We start from the raw sequence: 24,045 nt of genomic DNA on the forward strand, positions 1-24,045 counted from the left end.
TTATTCCTCTGTAGCCAGTAAATTCACGCCATATCCCACCCTTTAAACCGAAACACAGCCATGCAAACACAGCTGCTTCACGGTTGAAACACGAATGGGACAGAGGTACCCAAGCAATCGATGTATAAGATCTATGTTTGAATTAATAATCACAGATAGCTGTAAACCATTATTTACTAAACATATTATCCTCACTCTTCCGTCTTTATTATTTATACATAGGTATTTGAACTTTACCCTGTTTTTAAGCTTAAACTCAAATTACTAAAGGAGGGCGATGGATGAGCAGTAGCGTCCCACTTAAAACATCTTCACCGACCCGATTGCCAATCCACCTGCCAAGCGTGGCAACTACTAACAAAACCCCCTAAGGGGGAGGCTTACGTTCAGCAGTGGACAGTTAGAGACGATGATAATTGTTCTCTTCTAACAGTAATATTAAAAATATTTAGTTTGTATTTGATTTACACAAAACAATATCCTAAATTGATTTTGCAAGGCTCTTAAAACTGCCGCTGCCCTTGGTAGAATATTTTGCACGCTAATGTTAGCAAAACATGTTTTTTTAATGGGTGATAGTAGAATGGTACCCCGCCCGCGCTATCGGTATACACCGGCGGGGCACCAGTGAAGGAGGATAGGTGAGGATGAAGCAGATCGATTAGCCCATCGTGACGAATTCAACAAGAATTGTTCACGATGGTTTCCAGGGGGAACCACGTGGAGGTCGACCTGATACCTATATTGTTAGCAGAGAAGCTACTAATCTCCACTACTAACAATCCCTTCTCCCCCCGGTCCTGGTATTGAATGGGATACACTTTTTATTCCAGTGAGTATCGTAAGAGGTGGCTTAGGGAATTTAATGGAATAAATTTGGATGGACAGCTGTAGCCATCACTCAATTACATACTCTCGGTATTCGAGAGAGCAGAGGCCGCCAGCGCCGCCTCCCAGCTCGATTCCATGATTGTATACTCTAGATTAGCGAATGAGTTGTCTCTGCTTGTTAATTAGTCTGTACTGTCTGTAAGGTTATTTTTAAGAGTGTCCATGTTTTTTGTGTATTACAATAATTAATACGAGTTATATGTTTACCTCCAGTAAAAGTATATTCCCACAATAAAAAACGTTTTCTTTGGCCCGTAACCCCAAGAACTCACTAAAGTGGCAGCCCAACGCGAGGCCGAACATTTAATAATTAAAAGTGGTGCAAGTTGTGAACAAAAGTCTGTGAAAACCATTTGTTTGTTGCCGAGTGTTAGTGTACAGCCTAATCCATAATCATTAAGGCTAGAACATTCGACAAATGGACAGTCCTGGTTCAAAACTTTAATATTTTTACAAAAGATTTTGAGGTAAAGACATTCCATATAATAGTTACGTCGTATTTTATGGACATTTTTGGGACAGTATCAAGTATTTACAGTGTATCAAAGTAATTGTTGCATCAAATCAAAAAAGAAATTCAATATTGTAGTGTGTATAATTTTGTCATATTTCAATTTCCGTTTTTTATTCGAAATTCTTCTTGTCATACTGCTATAGACAATATAGAGTGAAGGAACGGACAATTTTGGATTGAATGTTGACAGTACAATATTGCCAACATTACGTCACAAATAGTGATGTACATGTGTCGATAAATGTAGTGAAGTACGAGTCGCTATCGAAAATCGATTTGATGATAAATAATTATTGTTGTGAACTTTAAAATGGTTCTTACACGTTCTAGAGCTAATAGTTTAGTGAGTGAGGACAGTTCACGGGTTTTGACTACAACTGTCAGTTCGGTGACATCGGCTAACCCGGCTGCGCCTGTCGCGAGTACGCAGTGCACGCGATCGCCTGTCATCTCAGGCACAGCTGATGACACACTTCAACACAGCGTGTTTCAGCCTGGCTCCGGCGAAATTGGTGGGGTGCACACTATGTCAAGATTGCCCCCGCCGGTCACTACAGTTGCACCTGCTGAACCTGGCGTGCATAGCGTGCCGCCGCCTCAGATTCATCACATCGTGCCTACAACAACGCCTGTTGCCACAATGCAGGCCACAGCTACTACGTGTCCGCAAGTACCTATTCAGTTACCATATGCTATGTCTCCTGGTTGGCATGTGCATCCTGCACATCGAGTCCCGCCGATCCCTACTGCTCCGACCACTTCAGCCGCATTTTATGGCATGCCTGCATGGTCTACCCAGACGCACACGAATGTTTCGCCATCTATGTATGCTCCGCCATATATACATCATGCTCCCATGCACTTCATTCCACCCGATGGATACTTACCTTCGCCGACGATGCCTGCACCTGTAAATAATATGAATAGTCATCAATCTTACCTCGATGGTGCATCGAACACTGCTGCTTCTGCTGCACCTACGCCTTTGGTAATCACTGATGGTCAGTTAGCTCAGATTGTGAGTGCGCTTAGAACGCAACCTGCTACTGTTGGAGGTAATTTTGCCAGGTGTACTGCACGTTTTGATGGAACGGGAGATATACAAGCTTTTGTGGATGCTATTCTTATATATAAAGAATGTGTTAGTATCTCAGATGAAATAGCGCTTCGTGGTATACCAATGCTTTTAACAGGTTTCGCAGCAACCTGGTGGCAAGGGATCAAGCACTCTGTGACGACCTGGAATGAAGCGATACAACTACTTCAAGGTACCTATGGTGTTCAGTTACCGCCACATAAGGTGTTTAGACGCCTGTTCGAACGAGAACAAGGAGACGAAGCTACTGATATTTTTGTAACTAAAGCGAGAGCGCTGATTAGTCAGCTGCCGCCAAATACGCTTTCAGAAGAAACTCAGCTGGACATGGTTTATGGTCTACTTAGTTGTCATATACGAGAGAAAGTACCTCGAACATCGTTTTCATCATTTGCCGAACTGCTTCAGAAAGCACGCATTGTTGAAGAACTGTATGCAGAAGGCCAGCGAACGCCTGTCACATCGACGATGTCAACACCCAGTAAATTAGCCTTCTCGACACCCGCTGCTGCATCTAAGGGTCCCGTTATGAAGAAATCCAGACCGAGATGCGGGTATTGTAAACAATTTGGTCATAAAACAGAAGGATGTCCGAAAGGACAGAGACAAAGAGGTAAGCAAGAGGGAAACACTAAGGAATATTCTCCACCTCCAACAATTACATGTTATGGCTGTGGTGCGCCAGGAGTGATCCGTTCAAATTGCCCCACGTGCAAGAAGCGGCCGACCATACCAGTAACGGCATCAACATCCTCCACTGCTTTCCAATCGGTTGCTGCCTTGGGAAATAAGGATATAGACCCACGAGCACGCCCGAAACTTGATGTTGAGATATATGGTGAATGTGGTACCGCTTTAATTGATACCGGTGCAAAACAATCTATTGCTAGTAAAAGTTTATATACATTTTTAAGAACTCGAAATCATGTGTTTAGTTTTGTAAATACTACTGTTAAATTAGCCGATGGCTCTAGTAAATTAATGAATGTTGCAACCACTAAGGTTGATGTAAAGGTTCAAGGTATAATTATACCAACTGTGTTTATAGTATTACCCGATGCTACAGACTCCTTATTAGGAATGAACTTTATACAGGAAGCTGGTATGATACTGAATTTTGAAGGCACTTGTATACGCTTAAATCTGATTCTAGGCACTTCAACCTTAGGTATGAAGCGATTGATCCAGTGGGTGAGATCGCAACAGCTTCAGCCATCGTTCTTCGTGACGAGGAAGGTGCGTTCCTCTCAGCTTCGGAACGGGAGTCATTTAACACTCTCCTGCATGACAATCGGGACATCTTCGAGCCAGGGGAGCCCCTACAACGTTCGCAGTCCACAGGATTGATACAGGTGAGCATGCTCCTGTAGCTGTACCGCCTTATCGTGTCTCGCCATGGAAGAAAGAAATTATGAGGAAGGAGATAGAACGTATGTTAGAAGAGGAAATCATAGAAGAAGCAGAGTCTGAATGGGGATCTCCGGTAGTGCTGATTCCAAAGAAGTCGCCTGGTGAGTGGCGGTTTGCTATAGACTATAGAAACGTAAACGCCATCACAAAAACAGATAAGTATCCATTGCCCGTCATTGATGACATCCTGTTTTCTACCAAGGCTGGTGCAGTCATGTCTACGATCGATTTAAAGTCGGGATACTGGCAGATCGAGGTCCACCCCGATGACAGAGACAAGACGTCTTTTGTCACGCCTTTCGGTGTGTTCCGTTTCCGCCGCATGCCGTTTGGGTTACGTAATGCGCCGGCAACCTTCCAAAGGATGATGGATCGTTTCAAGGCCGGACTAAAGGAGGTAACTATCGTTGTTTATCTTGATGATCTCCTTGTGATCTCCTCTGATCTGAAGTCGCACCTGCAGGACCTGCAACAGGTGATCGATCGACTGCGCGTTTTTAACTTACGAGCCAATCGAGGGAAATGTGTATTTGGTCGTGAGAAGGTAAAGTATTTAGGTCACCTTATCTCCGCGAAAGGGATAGAGCCGGATCCTTCCAAGGTGGATGCTATCGTAAATCGGGAACCGCCGGTGAATCTGAAGGAACTGAAAACCTTCTTGCAAACCTGTTCTTGGTTCCGAAAATTTATTCCGGAGTTCTCAAAGGTGAGTGAACCACTTACAATGTTAACACGAAAAAAACAATCTTGGCTGTGGGAGGAACCGCAGAAGAGGGCTTTTGAAGAACTAAAGTCTCGCCTGGCTTCTGCCCCGATTCTCCGCCAGCCCACTTTCGACGAGCCGTTCATTTTAAGGACTGATGCGAGTGCGTATGCCATAGGGGCCGTACTAATGCATGGACCTGACCCCAAATCCGAACGACCTATTGAGTACGCCAGCCGGTTACTCACCAGTGCTGAGCGTAATTATACCACTACGGAGCGGGAAGCTTTGGCCGTAGTATGGGCGTTAGAAAAGTTCCGAGGTTATTTGGAGGGAGCCCAGGTACGTATCGGCACTGATCATCAACCACTGAAGTGGTTGTTCTCTCTGAAAACACCCAGTGGACGTCTAGCTCGTTGGGCACTGAAGATACAAGGTTTCAATCTAGATGTTGAATATACTCCCGGCAGGATCAACGTGGTTGCTGATACTCTTAGTCGTCCTGCTGAGTCAACGAATCCTACGTGCGATGTATGTCCTGTTGTTTTAGACTTACCACATCGTGATCCAAAGACGCTCCGTGATGCACAGCTGGATGATCCTGACTGTAAGAAGATCATCCTGGCTTTCGAGGATGCTGATCCTACGCGCGCGACTCTCTGGACTAATAAAGGGTACTATATGACGCAAGGTGTCTTATACCGAGCTGACCCCGAAGGTGAGAGTGAGGAACCTTTGCTTGTCGTTCCTGTTACCATGCATGATGAGGTGATGAAGGAACTCCACGATGCGCCGACAGCTGGACATCCTGGAATCGAGCGCACGTACCTGAAACTGAAAGAAAGGTATTATTTCCCTAATATGAAACAACTAGTTACGCAATATGTCAAGGCTTGTGAGCTATGCCAGAAGTATAAGCCTACCAACTTGAAACGCGCAGGGTTACTACAAACCCCAACACCTCAGCAGCGTTTCGAAGTTTTGTCCATGGACCTGTTCGGACCCTTACCGGAAGGACCTAAAGGTGAGCGCTGGATATTTTTAATTGAGGACACAGCAAGTAGATGGGTGGAGATTTTTCCTCTCATAGATGCTACTGCTGAGTCATGCAGCAAGGTCTTGGTCGAAGAAGTGTTCCTACGTTATGGTTTGCCCCGTAGAGTTATCTCCGATAACGGCGTCCAGTTTGTCTCGAACGTGATGCAAAAGGTAATGCTTGCTTTTGATGTCCATCAGAACTTAACGCCCTTATATCACCCTGAAGCAAACCCTGCAGAACGCAAGAACCGAGAGATGAAATTGATGCTCTCTATTCTTCTTAGTGCTGATAGTGATCATCGGGACTGGCCAAGTAAGTTACCCTTGATAAGGGTTGCCCTCAATAACGCTCCAAACCAAGGTACTGGTAAATCCGCTGCTTACTTGACGTTCGCTCGAGAGATGCGTGCTCCTATACATCTTGCCGACGATATCCGTCAAGTTGTAAGTTCTAATAATTATGTAGAGCAGATTACACCCTACTTACGTCATTTCGTTAAGAATTTAGAGAAGGTAACTAGAAGAATCCGGAATGAGCAAGAGCGACGAAAACGATATGCTGATAAAGGTCGCCGTCCTGCTCCTGAACTTGCTGTTGGTGATAGAGTGCTGGTAGAAGCACATATCCCGAGCAACGCCTCTAAGGGTATTAGCCATAAGTTTGCGGCTAGACGAGAAGGACCCTTCGTTGTCAGTCAGAAGGTGAGTCCCACCACTTTCGAGGTTGTAGGAAAGGAAGGCGTTGTGAAAGGCAAGTATCATACTAGCGCCTTAACTCCTTATCATGGTTCGGATGCTACGTTGAGGCCCTTGAAGAAAAGAGGCCGACTCGCGGTTGCCAAGCCACCTCCGGGACGTACCGGTGACTTGGAGGGGGAGTCTGTAGCCATCACTCAATTACATACTCTCGGTATTCGAGAGAGCAGAGGCCGCCAGCGCCGCCTCCCAGCTCGATTCCATGATTGTATACTCTAGATTAGCGAATGAGTTGTCTCTGCTTGTTAATTAGTCTGTACTGTCTGTAAGGTTATTTTTAAGAGTGTCCATGTTTTTTGTGTATTACAATAATTAATACGAGTTATATGTTTACCTCCAGTAAAAGTATATTCCCACAATAAAAAACGTTTTCTTTGGCCCGTAACCCCAAGAACTCACTAAACAGCGGCATTATTCTAAAAAAAACACCAAAGCCTAACTGTGGTTGCCTATCCGTCTGCCAAACGTAGTAATCACTGGCAAAAGCCTCCAAGGAGGAGCCCTATGTCCAACAGTGGACAGCTAATATGATAAATATTCTAACCGTAGTATCACCATACATATACACAAACATTCTATATACCTATATATACAAAAATTTTCAACTGTTTCTTAAAAATAGCGATATCAATAATCTTAGTACCAGTACTAGTATAGTATTATATTATCTGTGGTACTAGATGCAAATATGAATTTGAATATAAATCCCAAAGTATCATTTAAAAAAAAAAAAGTTAATAAGCTTTTTATGGGAATGGGCACTAAATGTTATAATAAGATACCGAAGGATATTTTGGACCTACATTGTTATATTTAAATATATTATTAAGAAACATTTATTAAACACACTAAAGGCTTAGTTGAATGACAAATGTGCATGGTTTTAATCGATCGTGCACAGGTTTTGTAATGACCATGTAATTTTAGACATAGCACATTTAAATAAATGCACATAATGTAAATAGAGATTTAAAAGAGTAATTGTTGAGTTTTACACTTTTTTTTTAACAGATGACAATATTCCAAACACAACAGTAGATTTATAAAAAATATAGATTTATAAAAATGCTTCTCAACAAATCTGTAGAAAAAATACAATTTCAGCCTTATTATACGCTTATTTACTAAACATGTATATTAACAATTTAAAGTTAAGCGCCCATCCCTAAGATAGCCACAGAGTACATTACTACATACTTTTTTATTGGAAAATTATGACGATTCTGAGGCATCAATTTGAGAAATCAATATCATATAAACCACCACAAACTAAAATTATAATAACTTTAATTTAAACATATTATAAAATTAATTCATATTAGTATTGACAATAAAGACTTCGAATCGACATCAAATTGAAATTTTAATTAAAGAAACTGCGCCTCAGAATCGACCCTGTCAATGACAGATAGGTAATTTAAAATTTGGCAGTATTGCATATCTGTCAACTTTACTAATATCTAAGTTTATTTATAAAAGGTCTTTGTTATAAATTCAAATTCTTTAAAGTTTTTTTTTTTTTGTTTTTATAGAATTGGGATAAACACGGTCTTTTTGTAATGCCCTAAATTTCTTTTTAAAAAAAACAACAGCTGTACATAATGGCTAACGACACACCCGAAAGTGATTTTTCTATAGAATGCTTTCAAAATTACTCGGCCCCTGAAGTGTTTGTGCAAGGCCTAGCTGGAATGGTAGACCAGTCTGACGTGGAAACAGTTATTAGGGCCCAAAAAAATATGTGAGTAATTGTTCAACCTGTTCTTGTTTATTTAAGACTACCTACTGACTAAGAGACCAGAAAATCTTTATAACTCATCTGTATAGATTCTACCTACTGATCAGGCTACAAAGAGATTTAGGACAAGTCATCTGCACGGGCGCTTTTGTCTTAGTCTTATTTCGTTCACCAAATATCTGTGCTGACATGGCTGTGTTTGAATAGTGGATAAGACAGTGAAATTATTAGGTATGGTAACATAACACTTTCGGGGGGAAGGGATTGTTAGTAATGGAGACTGAGAACCCATTGCTAGCAATATACCCAACCAAATCAGCCTCCTCACGGTTCTCCCTGGAAACTATCATGGTTAATTCCTGATGAATTCATCATGATGGGCTAACTGGCCTGTTTTCATTCTCATCTATCACCCTTCACAGGTACTCTGCAAGTGTATACCGTTAGCACAGGCGGGGTTACCATACCATTTTCACCAATCAAAAAATAAAAAAAAAAAACACTTTCGTCCACAAGAATGACAACAAATGAGGTGTTTCATAATGACCTCAATGTTCTTTATGATGTCTGAGGTGCTGTACAAATCTATAGACAGCACTTTATCATCAAATGACAGCTTATTTATTAATAATTATTATTGTTTTTTGCTAAAAATGGTATTAGTGAACTAAAATAATAATGCGAAAGAGTTATTTATTTATAAAGATGACCACAGCTAATAAAATTTATATTAATTAATCTAATCGTATCAGGTTGCAGAGATTTGAAAAAACAACAGAGATGTTAACAAACTGCAATCAGCTATCTGCCAGCCGACTCCGTGCTGCATCTGTAGAGTTCAAGAAACACACGCAACTACTCCTCGAGATGAGGAAAGACCTGGAGTTTATATTTAAAAAGATACGAGCCATCAAAACTAAGCTCAGGTATGAAATAGTATTCCCTTTTTATACCAACTTCAAAAAGAAAGATATTCTCAACTTTATTGTAATGTTTTTATGTTTGTTACCTCACAACTCTGTCAGTTGGAAACCAATTTGAAAAATTGAGCTATCTGAGCTATGAATATCTGAAAGGATAAAAACTGAAGGTAAATTAGATAGGTCCCATAAAAATTTTATCAAAATTAATTCAATAGTTCACTTTTTAGATTGAAATAACTAATTTTTTTCACAATTGTAATTTTTTTTAATTATGCTGTAGTTTTGTAATGCAACAGTCATTAGTCATTTATTCAAAAAGCAATGTACATTGTGTCTGATATTAAGTATGATCATATAAAAAAGCATTAAATTTAATTTAATATTACAAGTATTGAATAACAATAATATATATATATATATATATATATATATATATATATTAAAAGGCGAATGTGTATGAAAAGATTGATGACTGTGGAAGAAGCGAACGAGGTTTGTTTGACTCGACGCATTTGGCGTTCCATTGTTTCTGTCTACCCTAATGGGAGACAGGCGTGACAGATATGTATGTATGTATATATATATATGTATATATGTATATATATATATATATATATATATATATATATATATATATATGTATATATATATATATATGTATGTATATATATATATGTATGTATGTATATATATATATATATATATATATATATATATATATATATATATATATATATATACATATATGTCAAATTTATTTTTTAATTCTAGTATTTACATTAATCACCAGTACAAAAGTCATTAACGGAGTAATAGCATTTTTTCAATAAATGGGATCATAGTTTAATTTTAAAAGAATGGCTAAATAGGCATAAAACTTTATATAATGTAAGACCACTGATACCTACCCTGTTTAATGCAAATAAATTTATATAATTTTTATAGTTAATAGTTATTAACCAATAAAGTTTCCACTATTAACTATTACATACAGAACAAACAAAGTTTGAAATTATCACTTAACAGTGTTCTCTTACAGGCAACCATATCTTTCGTCCTCACTTGTCATCCCTCACCGATTCGTGTGAATTTACTAGGTACAGAGGAATAACACCTGAGTCCTCAGGAATGGCAACGCATGGGGGTTATCATGGGCGAAGCAGTATACTCTGTTATGTCCATGGTACTGCTCATGTCTATAGGCGACGGTTACCACTTTGGATCAGGTGGCCCGTCAGCTTGTTTGCCATTCTAAGTTGTATAAAAAAAAAATTCTCTGTCAACGTATAATCCTATTACCTCTCATTAATTAACAAAATAGCAAACTCCAATAAGTTAAACATCATAACTTTGTTCAAAAGTATCCAGTCCAATATTCACCCAATATGTTCATCTTGGGGGAAAGGGATTGTTAATAACGGAGACTGAGAATCCTATTACTAACAATATACCCAACCAGGTCGACCTCCTCGCGGTTCTCCATGGAAACTATCATGGTTAATTCCTGATGAATTCATCATGATGGGCTAACTGGCCTGTTTTCATTCTCATCTATCACTCTTCACTGGTGCTCCGCCAGCGTATCCCGTTAGCGCAGGCTATGGGGGTTACCATACCATTTTCACCCAAAAAAAAAATGTTCATCCAATCTTTATTTTAATATTGCTATCATCAATTTCCAGCACTCAATATCCTGAGGCGTACAAAATAGCCGTAGCTGCATCGACTGCTAGTAAGAAACCTATTGATGAAGAAGAGGAATTGAAAACTGCCACCACCAAAACGGAGTCAAAAATGGTGGCAACTGTCTCCACAGAAACTTTAAAACCTACCACAAGTGATGACAGAAAGAAGAAAAAGGATTCTAAATTGCAGAGTGATGAAACTAATAATAATACTGGTGACACTATCAGTACAGAGGATAAAAAGGAAACCGGGAAGAAGGTGAAGAGGAACAGTAGCTCTTCAGAGACGGAGAGTGCCAGTTCTAGTGATGACAGCAGCACAGATACGGGTTGAAATTGTTAAAAATATAGTCAATAGTTTTCTTGGAACTGTTTGAGTGCCCAGAAGGGTACAAAAGGCGCTTTGCTTTATGTGAGTTATAATATATTAAATTTCCATTCCCGCTGTATTTAATGTGGACATTGAAAATGTAATATTAACAGATTTGTAGGTACAGTTTGACCAGTGGGTTATTTGGAAATGAATATTATATTAGGATTCCTTTAAAAGGATGGGAAAGGACATAGTTGGTTTTCATCCTAGTTTAGCACTTTATCCATATATAAAATCATGGGTAAAATATAACATAGTATAATAATTTACTAATATATAAAACTGTTGATACCAGAGGGAGACTTTGTACAAAAGTCCATTGTTTGGGTACCTGTTCCATTCGTGTTTCTACCGTGAAGCAGTTGTGTTTGCATGGCTGTGTTTCAGTTTGAAGGGTGGGATATGGCGTGAATTTACAATGTACAGAGGTATAACACCTCAGTCCTCAGGAATGGCAACGCATGGGGGTATCATGGGTGAAACAGTATACTCTGTTATGTCCATGGTACTGCTCATGTCTATAGGCGACGGTTACCACTTTCCATCAGGTGGGCCGTCAGCTTGTTTGCCATTCTAAGTTGTATAAAAAAATACAAATAAAATTATAATGGGATTTTGAAGTGTGTCTAAATCCACACCAATACTATGCCAGGGTCAGCGCTTTTACCTGCAAAGCTTTCTCCATTAATATATACAAAAACTACACACATTTACTGTCTGTATGTATGAATATTTGTCATGATTGTGACATGTACAATATAGTATAAAAATACTATAATATAAATACTAAATTCCATCTATGAATATAAATTTTTAGATTTAAAAACATATGTAACTATGTATATTAATTATTGTTAAAAAGAAGTGTCACTTGTATTTATGATTGTAAATAAATCAGTATTTAAAATTTGTTAGTATTTTTTTTAATGACATAATTTTTTTTTTTTTTTCTAGTAAATGCAGTTATAATCCAAAGGTTGTCTGGAAGAGTTTGCTCTTAGTGATAAGGCGCCGCCCATTGTTTTCTCAGCGTAATCTTGTAATTGTTTGTATTTATAATAAGTATTCTATAGTACTTTTTTTTAATGGTTGAAGATGGAATGGTAACCCCGTCTGTACTAACAGTATACGCTTTCGGGGCACCAGTGAGAGATGATAGGTGAGGATAAAAAGACAGGTCAGTTAACTCATCATGATGAATACACTTGGAATTCCCCCTCCCCTATTGTAATGTACTATGGTACGGTCCTGGTATAGATTGGACCGCTCCTTTCTTGTAAGTGTCGTAAGAAGCAACTAAGGAAGGGGAGATGGGCAGCAGTGTTCCTCTTAAAATATTTCCAAAGTCTGTGGATGCCAATCTGCCTGCCAAGTGCAGTAACTACTGGTGAAATACCCATAGGGGAAGGCTTATATTCAGCAATGGACAGCTGCACCAAACGTCAAAATATCACTTTTGAATGTTTGATCCCGCCACCGTACTCGTCGTTGTGGCGCTGCAGTCGCAATCGAGTTTTACAGAATGCCATGATATAATTTCACTCCGGATTCAGCTATCGAGTTTCGAAATGATGCTTACCGAATAACACTACAGTTAAAGGCTGCTATGATACTAGTGTAATCTTTTGAAGAAAACAATAGTGTTCATCTATCTATGTATCCTATAATTATATTTAATAGATGTAGTTTTTTTTATCACCAAAATTCAAATTAATATTCTTTGTAATAGTTGAAATACTAGACTTATTATATTAATTAAAATTTAAAAATATTGCTTTAATAAAAGTAAAAATCTAGTTCCAAATTGGCTTCACTTTATTAACACAATCTCTTCAATATATAAAATAAAATATTTATTGTCTATTACTAAAATTGTAAATATTGTACAGGTCTTCTCAAGAGACTACAGCATTGGGTTCTTCAAAAGGGGGGTAAAGAGGTTTCTTCAGGGACGGCAACGCGCGTGTAATACCTCTGGTATTGCAGGTGTTCATAGGCTACGGTAACCGCTTACCATCAGGTGGGCCGTATGCTTGTTTGCCACCTCAGTGGTATAAAAAATAATATGAAAGTGAGCTTATTTTTACTAGAAAATTACATTGAATTGTTTTAAGGTGGAGGTGCCACAGCTTAATCAATTGTCACAATATTTGATATATACATAATATGTGAGATTGAAGATATTCACTATTTATTGAATCCTACCAGAGGGAGACTTTGTACAAAAGTCGATTGCTTGGGTACCTCTGTCCCATTCGGGTTTCAACCGTGAAGCAGTTGAGTTTGCATGGCTGTGTTTTGGTTTGAAGGGTGGGATATGGCGTGAATTTACTGGGTACAGAGGAATAACAACTGATTCCTCAGGAATGGCAACGCATGGGGGGTATCATGGGCGAAACAGTATACTCTGTTATGTCCACGCTATTGCTCATGTCTATAGGCGACGGTTACCACTTTCCATCAGGTGGGCCGTCAGCTTGTTTGCCAGTTGTATAAAAAAAATCTGAATAATTTATAAGAAATTAGAGGGTTTTTTTTTATACCACAAAGATGGCTAACAAGCATACAGTCCATCTGATAATATGAAATAAAATTAAATTTATTTGCCAGAAACATTGTAGATAAGGTGTTGCATTTGTCAAGTTTACAAGATGTCCATTATGTTTTGCCACGTCAAATGGCATACAAACAGTCACTGTAGCCTATGGACGCCTGCAACACTAGGGGTGTCACGTGTAAAAGTAAAGATTAATGATAAATAAACATGAAATTGTTTCACATAAGTCTTTAATCATCATCATCTTCCTACCCTTATCCCAATCATTTGGGGTCGGCGTAATATGATTTTATCCATATTACAAAAAGATTTGGTTTTTAGTTTTACAACCGGCCACCTGCCTGACGTCAACCCTCTTTGGGATAATAACATAAGTCTCATATAAGTCTTTAATATAATATCAAATTTTACTCATCCATTTATACAATTACACTTAACAATAACAGAAGTACTTTATATTTTATCAGCATATTTTTCAGTGTATTTCCTGGCATTTTCCAAATATTGCTCAATATTAAACTTATATATGTTGGCTATGTCTAACATGAGTGGATCATCAGGATTTGGATTTACAAGCAGGGTCTGGAGAGATATGAGCAAAGTTTCCAATGTGATTGTTGGTAACCAGGCGCCTTTCGGTGGCATTTTTAACATATCCATACATATTCGGCCACCTGGAAATATAGTAAAACATGTATATATATAAATTAAATATAGATATTTTTTTTAAATATTCAAATATCTTTTAAAAAAAATACAACAAAAGAGTTTGCAATAATCACTACAATACTTTTTTTTTTTTTTATAAAACTTAGAATGGCAAACAAGCTGACAGCCCACCTGATGGAAAGTGGTAACCATCGCCTATAGACATGAGCAGTACCATGGACATAACAGAGTATACTGTTTCGCCCATGATACCCCCCATGCGTTGCCATTCCTGAGGACTCAGGTGTTATTCCTCTGTACCCAGTAAATTCACGCCATATCCCACCCTTCAAACCGAAACACAACCATGCAAACACAACTGCTTCACGGTTGAAACACGAATGGAACAGAGGTACCCAAGCAATCGACTTTTGTACAAAGTCTCCCTCTGGTAATACTATCTCTATTATACTTAGAATGTAAACAAAGTGATGATTCTTAATGCAAAGTGGTAACCAAATGGTGAAAATGGCAGTCAGGGATTAATGGTTAATATAAAAGGTTGTGGAACTTCTGGTAGTAATAGTGGTAGTCAATCTTTCGAGTGTTGGCAGTCGCTCACATACTAAAAGTAACGGAATTAATTACTAATGTAAGTGGTACCAATTCCTTTGTAAAAAAAAATTTGGGTTTTTTAATAGTGCCCCTATCCATACACCTCGATTCCAACAACCGACCCTATGGGTATGCACTGACCGACTACTTTTATAAAATATCTCACCTTTGTCAATATTTGGATGATAAATAGGTGTATCGAACTTCAAAAGCGGCGGTTCAAACGGATAATTATCGGGAATTGTTATGATGAGTTGGAATTTTCCGTTCTCGTAAGGAGAGCCCTTAGGCCCGAGTAAAGTGACTTTGAGCACATCTAAATTATCTTCCGTCTTTGGCACGCAAGTAATTCCCCAAGGCGAATTAGTTTCAAAGTTTTTCATTTCTTGGGCGAGGCGGGCCGCCCGCGGTGCTGAAGTCATTTCTCAATACTATTACTTAAAAATAATCAGTAATAAGGGAGATTTAGCTTAAATATCGAGTTTTGGAAATAGTATTCAAAACTTGTAAGCTTGTTAAAACTTGAAAACAAAGTTATTAAGAAATAATAACAATACCAAAGAGTACATAAGCAAAACACAACATATGTTCCTTTCCTCTTAAATTATATCACAAAGTCAAACATCAAACAATAATATCTTCTAAAAAAATCTCTATAAAATAATTAAGTAGTATAACAATATAACTTTCGTTATTACAATGAGTAATATAATGTATATTCATTCGTAATATTATTTATTATCCTATAATTATAGATTACTTGTATGAAATAATATTATATAAATTAAAAACGGAATACATTTGCTGTTACATCTTTTAATTCACTCGTTTTGAACAGAAGATCAGACTGTATGGCTTAATTCTTTTGCCTTTCCCATTGTAGATAAATGATACATATACTATTTGACATTTAATTGACATTTACTGATACGTAGATAAGTCAAAAATAATAGAGTATTCCTTTATTGGATTGTATTTATTTTTATTTATTATATTTTTGTTCTTTTGATTTAAAAATCAATAGAGAAATAACAGTATTATTACATGAGACCCTAAATTTTTAATTATTGGATCACGTCGTGAATAATGACTCAATTTTCAATATTTATTTCTCTAACAGGAAAACATTGCTTTTATTTAATTTTTCCTTAAATGTATTTTTTAGCTTTAATTTTCATTAAATTTCAATAGTGGTATAATTTTTTTGTGCCTTTGTGACTGTGATATTGTCTAAACTAATCTAATAATGTATAAAGACGTAGAATTAAGAAAATTGCCAGCAGGATATTTGTGTCGTATTGCTGATATATTGGAGACAAACAACGATTGGAGAAAGGTCATGTCCCAAATACCCAAAGACCCGCTATCCAAAACCTCCGAGCCCAAATACAACAATGAACACATGAGGTATGAAACATTAATTTATTTTTTGTTTATGATCCTTGGACTGCAATATTGAAGTTTTTAATTATAATTCCTAATGACTGATACACATTTGTTTTGTTGAGGAAGTGATTGTTAGTAATGGGAGCGTTAGTCCCCATTGCTAGCAATATTTTCTGTTAGATTGACCTCCATACAGACCCTCTTGATAATGGTGTGTGGTTATTTCCAATGTAATTTACATTCTCATCACTTCATCCTTTACTGGTGTTGTATACAAAGACACCTGTACTGTTTTATCTTCATCCAATGGAAAAAAAAGAGAATTTATTTCTGTAATAAACATGTATTTAATTGTTAAAATGGTGAAATATTATAAGCATTAATATATTTTAATCATTACACTTAAACATCTGAATGAATTTTAATAATATTTGATATAAAGATAGATATCATTTGTGAGATTAGACACGTAATACTTTTTTTAATTTATTTCAACTGGACACATCGGAGGGACTTTCTTTTCTTAAAAATGGGTATGTTAAATATTAATTTCTTTGCAGATTAATTGAGGAACACGCAAAACAAACAAACAGAAAATGTGCTGAAATATTATTTGATGAATGGGGCACATCTGGTCGGGTGAGGCCCACTCTGAACACACTTTATAATATTATATTGAAAGCTGAAATTTTTAGAGCAGCAGATGAAATTGCTGGGATCATGAAAGGTATATTTTTAGATTTTCAAGACCACACTACCTTCTCCCATATGTTGTATTGCCATTAACTGCAAAAACGTTTCAAAATATATAATTTTTTTTATACCACAAAAGTAGCAAACAAGCATACAGCCTGTCTGATGGTAAATGGTCATTATTACCTATTAGACTACCTGTGGTACCTGTAACACTAGGGGTGTGGGGGAAAGGGATTGTTAGTAATGGAGACTGAGAATCCCATTGCTAGCAATATACCCAACCAGGTCGACCTCCTCGCGGTTCTCTCTGGAAACTATCATGGTTAATTCCTGATGAATTCATCATGATGGGCTAACTGGCCTGTTTTTATTCTCATCTATCACCCTTCACTGGTGCTAAGCACAAGGTGCTAAAAAAAAGCACTAGGGGTGTCATATCCATCTTGCCGAGCCTGAAGAAGCATTAATATACTCTTCTTGAATAACCTCATACTGTAGTCTCTAGGGAAAACTTCCGCAGGAAGTTTATTCCATAGCCTGAGCATTCAATGGAGAAAATTTATGAAATTATGTAATCATTTAGGTTCCAGTTTGTGAGGATGAATTCCCATTAAAATTGAGACATATTTGAATTGAATCATATTTGTGGATGGACCTTTAGTAAATAAAAAAAATATTATAAATAGTTTTGATTTTTCTTTACAGAGTCACCACCAGCTAGACCTACCGATGGACCAGCAGCAGTAGTAGACACAGATATAACACTACTTCTCAATGATATAAGCTTAGAATACCCTAACGGTGACCAGCACAAACCCAACGGAGTCAACAACAACGACAGTACCGCACAAGTGATGTCTAGTTCAAATATTCCCATAGTTATTGAAACATTAGGCAACAAGACCACGGCGCAGGTCAAATCTGCTTCAGATCTAATCAGATTTTCACAACAATCAATGAATATTCCAGACTTCAATGCCCTTATGCCGTCGTCTCAAAGGTCCAGTCAAAACTGTTACAGTAATTCCCAAATTTCCACAGCAAACAGTGCTGTCCCTGTTTTAGACTACTCACCTCCATTCCCAGCGGTGGACATCAGTAAAATCGACACAACTATCCTAAAGAACACAAGCTTAACACATTTCGAGTACAAAGTTTTAGAATCCATTACTAATAGATTTTCCAATGACCTCGAAAAGACCTCCAGGGGTCCTATTGGTAAAATAGGAAGTGGTGGCTTCGGAGACGTATACGCTGGGTACCATAAGAAGATTAATAAATTTCTTGCGGTCAAAAGGTTCCGTGTTAATCTCATGTTGGAAAATAACCCTAATGTTGCGATCAAAATTTTCAACTCTGAAGTAAAGGCGTTGGCACAATTGAGACATCATAATATCGTGCCAATAATTGGGTACTCCGCTGATGGACCGGCGCTCTGCGTCGTATGCGAGTACATTGATGGTGGGTCGTTGGAAAGCAACCTAGCTGAAAAGAAACTAAATGAAAAACACAGATTCCTAGTGATGTCCGGAACGGCCGATGGATTGAAGTACATACACCGGTGCGTGAAGCCACCAACTGAGGATGAAATCTATGAGGAGTCTGCTTCAGGTTCGAAGAAGAACTTCTTGCATGGAGATGTGAAGAGTGCGAATATTCTGTTGACACTGGAATACGTGCCAAAGGTAAGGGTTTTTTCTTTTTATATCGTAATCAGTGTCATATAATCCCCATCAGCTGTGGCTGTCCACTGCTGAACATAAGCCTCCCCCATAAAGGGGTTTTGCCAGTGGTCACCATGTTTTTTTATTATAGGTGATAATGGAATAGTAACCCCACCCGCGCTATAGGTATACACCGGCGGGGTACCAGTGAAGGATGATAGATGAGGATGAAACAGGTCAGTTAACCCATCGTGACGAATTCAACGAGAATTGTTCACGATGGTTTCCAGGGGGAACCACGTGGATGTCGACCTGATATTGCTAGCAATGGGGCTGTCAAGTTCCATTGCTAACAATCCCTTCTCCCCATGGTTACCATGTTTGACAGGCAGGGTGACCACCGCAGTTAGGCTTTAGTAATATTTTAAGAGGGATGCAACTGCCTATATTTCGCCCATCCTTTAGTTACCTCTTATATAATGTATTTCTTGTCTCATGTCATAATGAGGGACTTGAATTATGTATTTTTCTATTATTATTGGATATTAACTATGCTCACCAGAGCTTGGTCTACATAGGAACTAGTCAACAAAATCTCTTCACTGCCCTTTAACGTTTTCATTAATCATAAAAGGTAGCAAATATTCGTTTTTGCCCCATGGCAAAACAGCTATATTCTGTTTCAGTAGAATTTAATAAAAATATAAAGAAATGAATGATATAGTCTGTATATTGGATGTTAATCCAATAGTAATTTTATCTTATTCTATTTAAGAGCTGCGCTCTTGTCGGTGGATCTCTTGCCACTCACTACGATTTTCAGCGAGTCTCTTCACCTCTTGATACGACACGACACCTACACCTTCCTTGATCTGCCTGATGTAACTATGTCTCGGTCTCCCTCTCCCCCTCTTTCCTTCTATCTTACCTTCTATTATAATGTTCATAAGTACGTCGTGCCTTATCAAGTGTCCCAAAATTTTTCCCCTTCTGACCTCAATAGTTCTAATAATTTGTCTTTTTTCCTTAACCCTAAGCAGGACCTCCTCATTGCTAATTCGATCCCTCCAGCTAATTTTCTCCATCATTCTCCAGCACCAATAGATAGTAGTATAAGTAAAAAATCAATTCATTACACATCCTAAAGGTTGACTGGTAGAGAATGTCTATAGCATTACGTTCACCATTTATACCACGTTTTATTGGTCAATAAAGTTTAAATAAATAATTGATTTAATGTTTCGATTCATTACTAATTTAATTTGAAGAATGCTTCTATTACATTCTGTAAAAATAGACTTTAGATTAAGCTGCATTGTCCTACACTAATCTTTAACCTTCAAATACAAACACAGTTATGCCTAAATTACCCAAAAATAATGCCTACTCAGACAGGTCACACAAAACTCCCGCCAGCAGCATGTTAAATAAATTATAAGTAAATTTATTGCTTGAAACTTGCGCCTAATGATACTTTGATCGCTAACGGACATGGAACCATTCTCATGCAAATTACACCTTGAACTTCGATGTTGTTTTTTACATCTACAATAAAATATATCTACTTACTTATTTATCGGCCGTTAACTGTCCACTGCCGAGCATAAGCTTCCCCCTTGGGGGTTTTGCCAATAGTTGCCACTCTTGGCAAGCGGGTTAGCAACCACAATTAGACTTTTAGGGATGTCTTAAGAAGGACTCTGCTGCCATCGATCATTCAATTGCTAAATAGTCACCTCTTTTGTTTATGGATGCTAATGGGATGGTAACCCTGCCTGCGCTAACGGTATACGTGGGCGGGGCACCAGTGAGGGATGATTGGTGAGGTGGAAAGGTAGGTCAGTTAGCCCATCGTGATGAATACACTTGGAAATCAGCACGATTGTTTCCAGGGGGACCACGGGGAGTTCGACCTGTTAGAGTATTTTGTTAGCAATGGGGCTGGTAATCCGTGTCTCATCTGGTAATCACAGGAAAGGAAAGGGTGGCCCATTCTATGCCGGGTCTACCTAGCAATACCCACCTTATGAGGGAAGCTATGTTCAACAGTGGACAATTGGGGAGAAAGGGATCGTTAGTGATAGAGACAGAATCGCATTGCTAGCAATATACCCACCAGGTCAACCTCCTCGCGGTTCCCCCTGGAAACTATCATGGTTAATTCTGGTGGTTAAGGCTAACTGGCCTGTTTTCATCCTCATCTATCACCCTTCACTGACGCTCCGCCAGCGTATCCCGTTAGCACGGGCGGGGTTACCATACCATTTTCACCCATAAAAAAAAACTGGACAATTAACGGCTGATACAGAAAACTAAATATTCATAATTTTTCAGCTTTGCGATTTTGGCCTGGCAAAACATATCGACTCCACCTTCATTACAACATCTCTCATGGGCACTTCTGCGTACATGGCGCCGGAGGGCTTCAGTGGTACAGTCACACAGAAGACTGACATATACAGTTACGGTATTGTCCTTCTAGAGTTACTCACTGGACTACGACCGATCGTTGTTGATGACAATGAGAAAATCAATATAAAGAATTACGTAGAAGAGAATTGCATCGATGGGAGGATCACCAAGCTTCTAGATCCTGCTGTTCACGACTGGCAGCAGGCCGAACCGATATATGAACTTGCCAAGAAGTGCCTGAGCCCTCAGAGGAATGATCGGCCCTCGATAGAACAAGTCTGTGATACATTGTATCAGATAAATATGAATTATTGAAATTAATATTGTTATAATTAGTGATTTGTATGATCCCATTCAAATGTTAATGAACAACCCTTGATGTTGGGTCTTAAAGGTCTTGATTTCTTATTAGGAAGTCACCAAAATTTTGTATTAAGATTTTCGGTAATGAAATATATTGGTAATAAATTTAATCCATCCGAAAAATTATGGTAGTTTTTTTTTTAACGGATTATAATGGAATAGGAACTCCGCCTGCGCTAAAAATGAGGATGAAAAGGCAAGTCAGTTAACCCATCATGATGAATTCAACGATAAATTAGTCACGATGGGGTCACCAGGGGGTCGACCTGATAGGGTATATTGCTAGCAATGGGGTTGCTAATGTCCCTTACTACAATCTCTGAGTTCGCACCTGTACTGAGCAATACAGGTGCGAACCGGCGGTGCCGATAGTAGTCGACAAGCACGCAATCGCATGCGACGTTGGGGTGCATACAAAGAACAACGGCTAAGAGTTGCAGGATTGTCTATTCCGTCGTTGAGCAACCGATAATAGTGCATCATCAAATTGCACTTTCGCCTTACGTCGAGCGTTTCTAGGCCTACCATACAGGATACGAACAATGATGGGTACAAATGTTCAGCATTGGTTGGATAATGGCTGAGATGTTGATGATGAAGTGCTAATAACGTAGCTATCTGTAGATGAGAGAATTTTTAAAATTATTTGAGCAATTTTTGAGTTTACCCATTACAAACCAACAATAAATTCTTATAACGCCATCAGGCATTAAGTCCGTCCTGTAAACATATTTTTCTCAAACATGCTTGCGAATGTGAGCATTATTTTGACTATCTTCTTCGAGATAAATCAAATTTGCTGTACTGGCCAGATACATGCGGGCAGCGGCCGGCAAAAGTTGTATGAAAATCCATATCTGTCGTGTTTTGCGGCCAGATAAATTACTATGTAAACTCATATCTGTCCTGTAATTTTAAAATGGAATGACCTTTTACTTCGAAACATGGCTACCAAGGAGGTATATAATAAAAGATTTTAATTAAATTTCGAACTGGCTTGCAAATAGAAAGCTGTTTATTGAAAAAAAAAAAACAAAGAAACATTATGGCGCGAGAAAAATTATTATTGTTTATTATTCGTCATTGAACTTAAAAACTAAAATTGTGTTTATGATTTCCGTGCATTGATTGAGAAAAATACTATACAAGCCTTGGCCACAACTAGGCATTGATGGAATTACGTACTCGTATGTGTGCCTCGGCTACACCTCGGCCCAAATTTGCACGTTCGTCCATCAATGCCTCAGTTGCTGGCCGCTGCAGTAATGTACTATATTTTTTAACAAAATACAATAATTACAATTATATTACAATTCACATTAATACTATATTCAAATCCATGCAGTTTTGTCATTTAGATAGTAATTTATTTTATAATATGCTTTTCTAATATAATATATTCTGTAATATATATTTTTGACATAGTATAAAAAAATACTAAATAGTTTTCACTGTAAAGCAGGGTACTATATTGAATATACTATGGCATATTCATGTTTTTAATTTTTTTCTATTGTTCTATAAAAAAAATATATGCCGTTAAATAATATAATGCTTTTGACGTACATTTTATTAATACTTATGTATAATATATTTATTTTTTAAACATTGCTATGTACAATTGTGTTAATGTTATAACGATTCTTTATAGTATATTTTTATTGTGATAATTGTAATATTCGATCGAATTAGCAATGAGGAGGTCCTGTTTAGGGTTAAGGAAAAAAGACAAATTATTAGAACTATTGAGGACAGAAAAGGAAGAATGTTGAGACACTTGATATGACACGACGAACTTATGAACATTATAATAGAAGGTAAGATAGAAGGAAGGAGGTGGAGAGGGAGACCGAGGCATAGTTACATCAGGCAGATCAAGGAAGGAGTTGGTGTCGTGTCGTATCAAGAGGTGAAGAGACTTGCTGAAAATTTTAGTGAGTGGCAAGAGCTCCACCGACAAGAGCGCAGCTCTTAAATAGGATAGATAGAATTGTAATAATATTTTTATAAAGTATAGATTAAGTTGTTAAATAAAAAATTGTAAACGAATTTTTTGTGTATTATGTAGTTACCCAGCTGACCTATTATTACAAATTCAATAAGAATGTATTGCAGGCGCTCATAGGCTACAGTGATCGTTTACCATCAGTCGGGCTATATGCTTGTTTGCCACCTTTTTGGTATAAAAAACCACAATGGTTTCCAAAGAAGACCGCGTGGAGATCGGCATAATAGAATATATTGCTACCAATGAGAAGCAACCCCTTATTTTAAATACACAATCGAGATTTAATGCGATGTAAAACCTTTTATAGGTAAATAGGGCCTATGTACTTGCTTCTTTATTGCCGACGTTTCAACGTGAATTGCACCACGATGTAGACAAAATTAACCCCCTTATTATTAAAAATACTTTCCCCTCGAATATCCTTAAACGAATCGATATCTATTTATTTAATACGATTTATCCAGAAATGTCCACTCTCACTTCATCCGGGGCTATATAGTATTAAAAGCTAAAAGTCATTTTAATATCTTATGATATTTTCATTTAAGTTATTTTAATATGCCTACTCA

The 24,045-nt window shown here is 37.8% G+C and overlaps 3 protein-coding genes across 3 annotated transcripts; 2 read left to right on the forward strand and 1 right to left on the reverse strand.

Annotated features, from left to right (window-relative positions):
- The first annotated feature begins 7,830 nt into the window (after nt 1-7,830).
- LOC128202556 (kxDL motif-containing protein CG10681-like) lies at nt 7,831-12,034 on the forward strand. Its single transcript, XM_052903266.1, has 3 exons — nt 7,831-8,149; nt 8,899-9,072; nt 10,752-12,034. The coding sequence occupies exons 1-3, from the start codon at nt 8,010-8,012 to the stop codon at nt 11,086-11,088; spliced, it is 651 nt and encodes a 216-aa protein (XP_052759226.1). The 5' UTR covers nt 7,831-8,009; the 3' UTR covers nt 11,089-12,034.
- Nucleotides 12,035-13,897: 1,863 nt separating this feature from the next.
- LOC128202560 (ubiquitin-conjugating enzyme E2 T-like) lies at nt 13,898-15,555 on the reverse strand. Its single transcript, XM_052903278.1, has 2 exons — nt 15,114-15,555; nt 13,898-14,358 (listed from the first exon to the last, which is right to left on the reverse strand). The coding sequence occupies exons 1-2, from the start codon at nt 15,367-15,369 to the stop codon at nt 14,138-14,140; spliced, it is 477 nt and encodes a 158-aa protein (XP_052759238.1). The 5' UTR covers nt 15,370-15,555; the 3' UTR covers nt 13,898-14,137.
- A 318-nt stretch (nt 15,556-15,873) lies between these two features.
- LOC113511156 (interleukin-1 receptor-associated kinase 4-like) lies at nt 15,874-23,517 on the forward strand. Its single transcript, XM_026894764.3, has 4 exons — nt 15,874-16,354; nt 16,894-17,060; nt 17,735-18,714; nt 21,028-23,517. The coding sequence occupies exons 1-4, from the start codon at nt 16,194-16,196 to the stop codon at nt 21,418-21,420; spliced, it is 1,701 nt and encodes a 566-aa protein (XP_026750565.1). The 5' UTR covers nt 15,874-16,193; the 3' UTR covers nt 21,421-23,517.
- Nucleotides 23,518-24,045: the final 528 nt, after the last annotated feature.

Source organism: Galleria mellonella, unplaced genomic scaffold (assembly GCF_026898425.1).
Source record: "Galleria mellonella isolate WM207_F2 unplaced genomic scaffold, CSIRO_AGI_GalMel_v1 utg1053, whole genome shotgun sequence".
In the NCBI taxonomy this organism is placed as follows: domain Eukaryota; kingdom Metazoa; phylum Arthropoda; class Insecta; order Lepidoptera; family Pyralidae; genus Galleria; species Galleria mellonella.

Coding starts and splice junctions, on each gene's coding strand:
- LOC128202556 (XM_052903266.1), top strand. CDS start 8,010: ATGGCTAACGACACACCCGAAAGTGATTTTTCTATAGAATGCTTTCAA. Junction 8,150..8,898: donor ATTAGGGCCCAAAAAAATAT/GTGAGTAATTGT, acceptor TAATCGTATCAG/GTTGCAGAGATTTGAAAAAA. Junction 9,073..10,751: donor GCCATCAAAACTAAGCTCAG/GTATGAAATAGT, acceptor ATCAATTTCCAG/CACTCAATATCCTGAGGCGT.
- LOC128202560 (XM_052903278.1), bottom strand. CDS start 15,369: ATGACTTCAGCACCGCGGGCGGCCCGCCTCGCCCAAGAAATGAAAAAC. Junction 14,359..15,113: donor TCATCCAAATATTGACAAAG/GTGAGATATTTT, acceptor CTATATTTCCAG/GTGGCCGAATATGTATGGAT.
- LOC113511156 (XM_026894764.3), top strand. CDS start 16,194: ATGTATAAAGACGTAGAATTAAGAAAATTGCCAGCAGGATATTTGTGT. Junction 16,355..16,893: donor TACAACAATGAACACATGAG/GTATGAAACATT, acceptor ATTTCTTTGCAG/ATTAATTGAGGAACACGCAA. Junction 18,715..21,027: donor CACTGGAATACGTGCCAAAG/GTAAGGGTTTTT, acceptor ATAATTTTTCAG/CTTTGCGATTTTGGCCTGGC.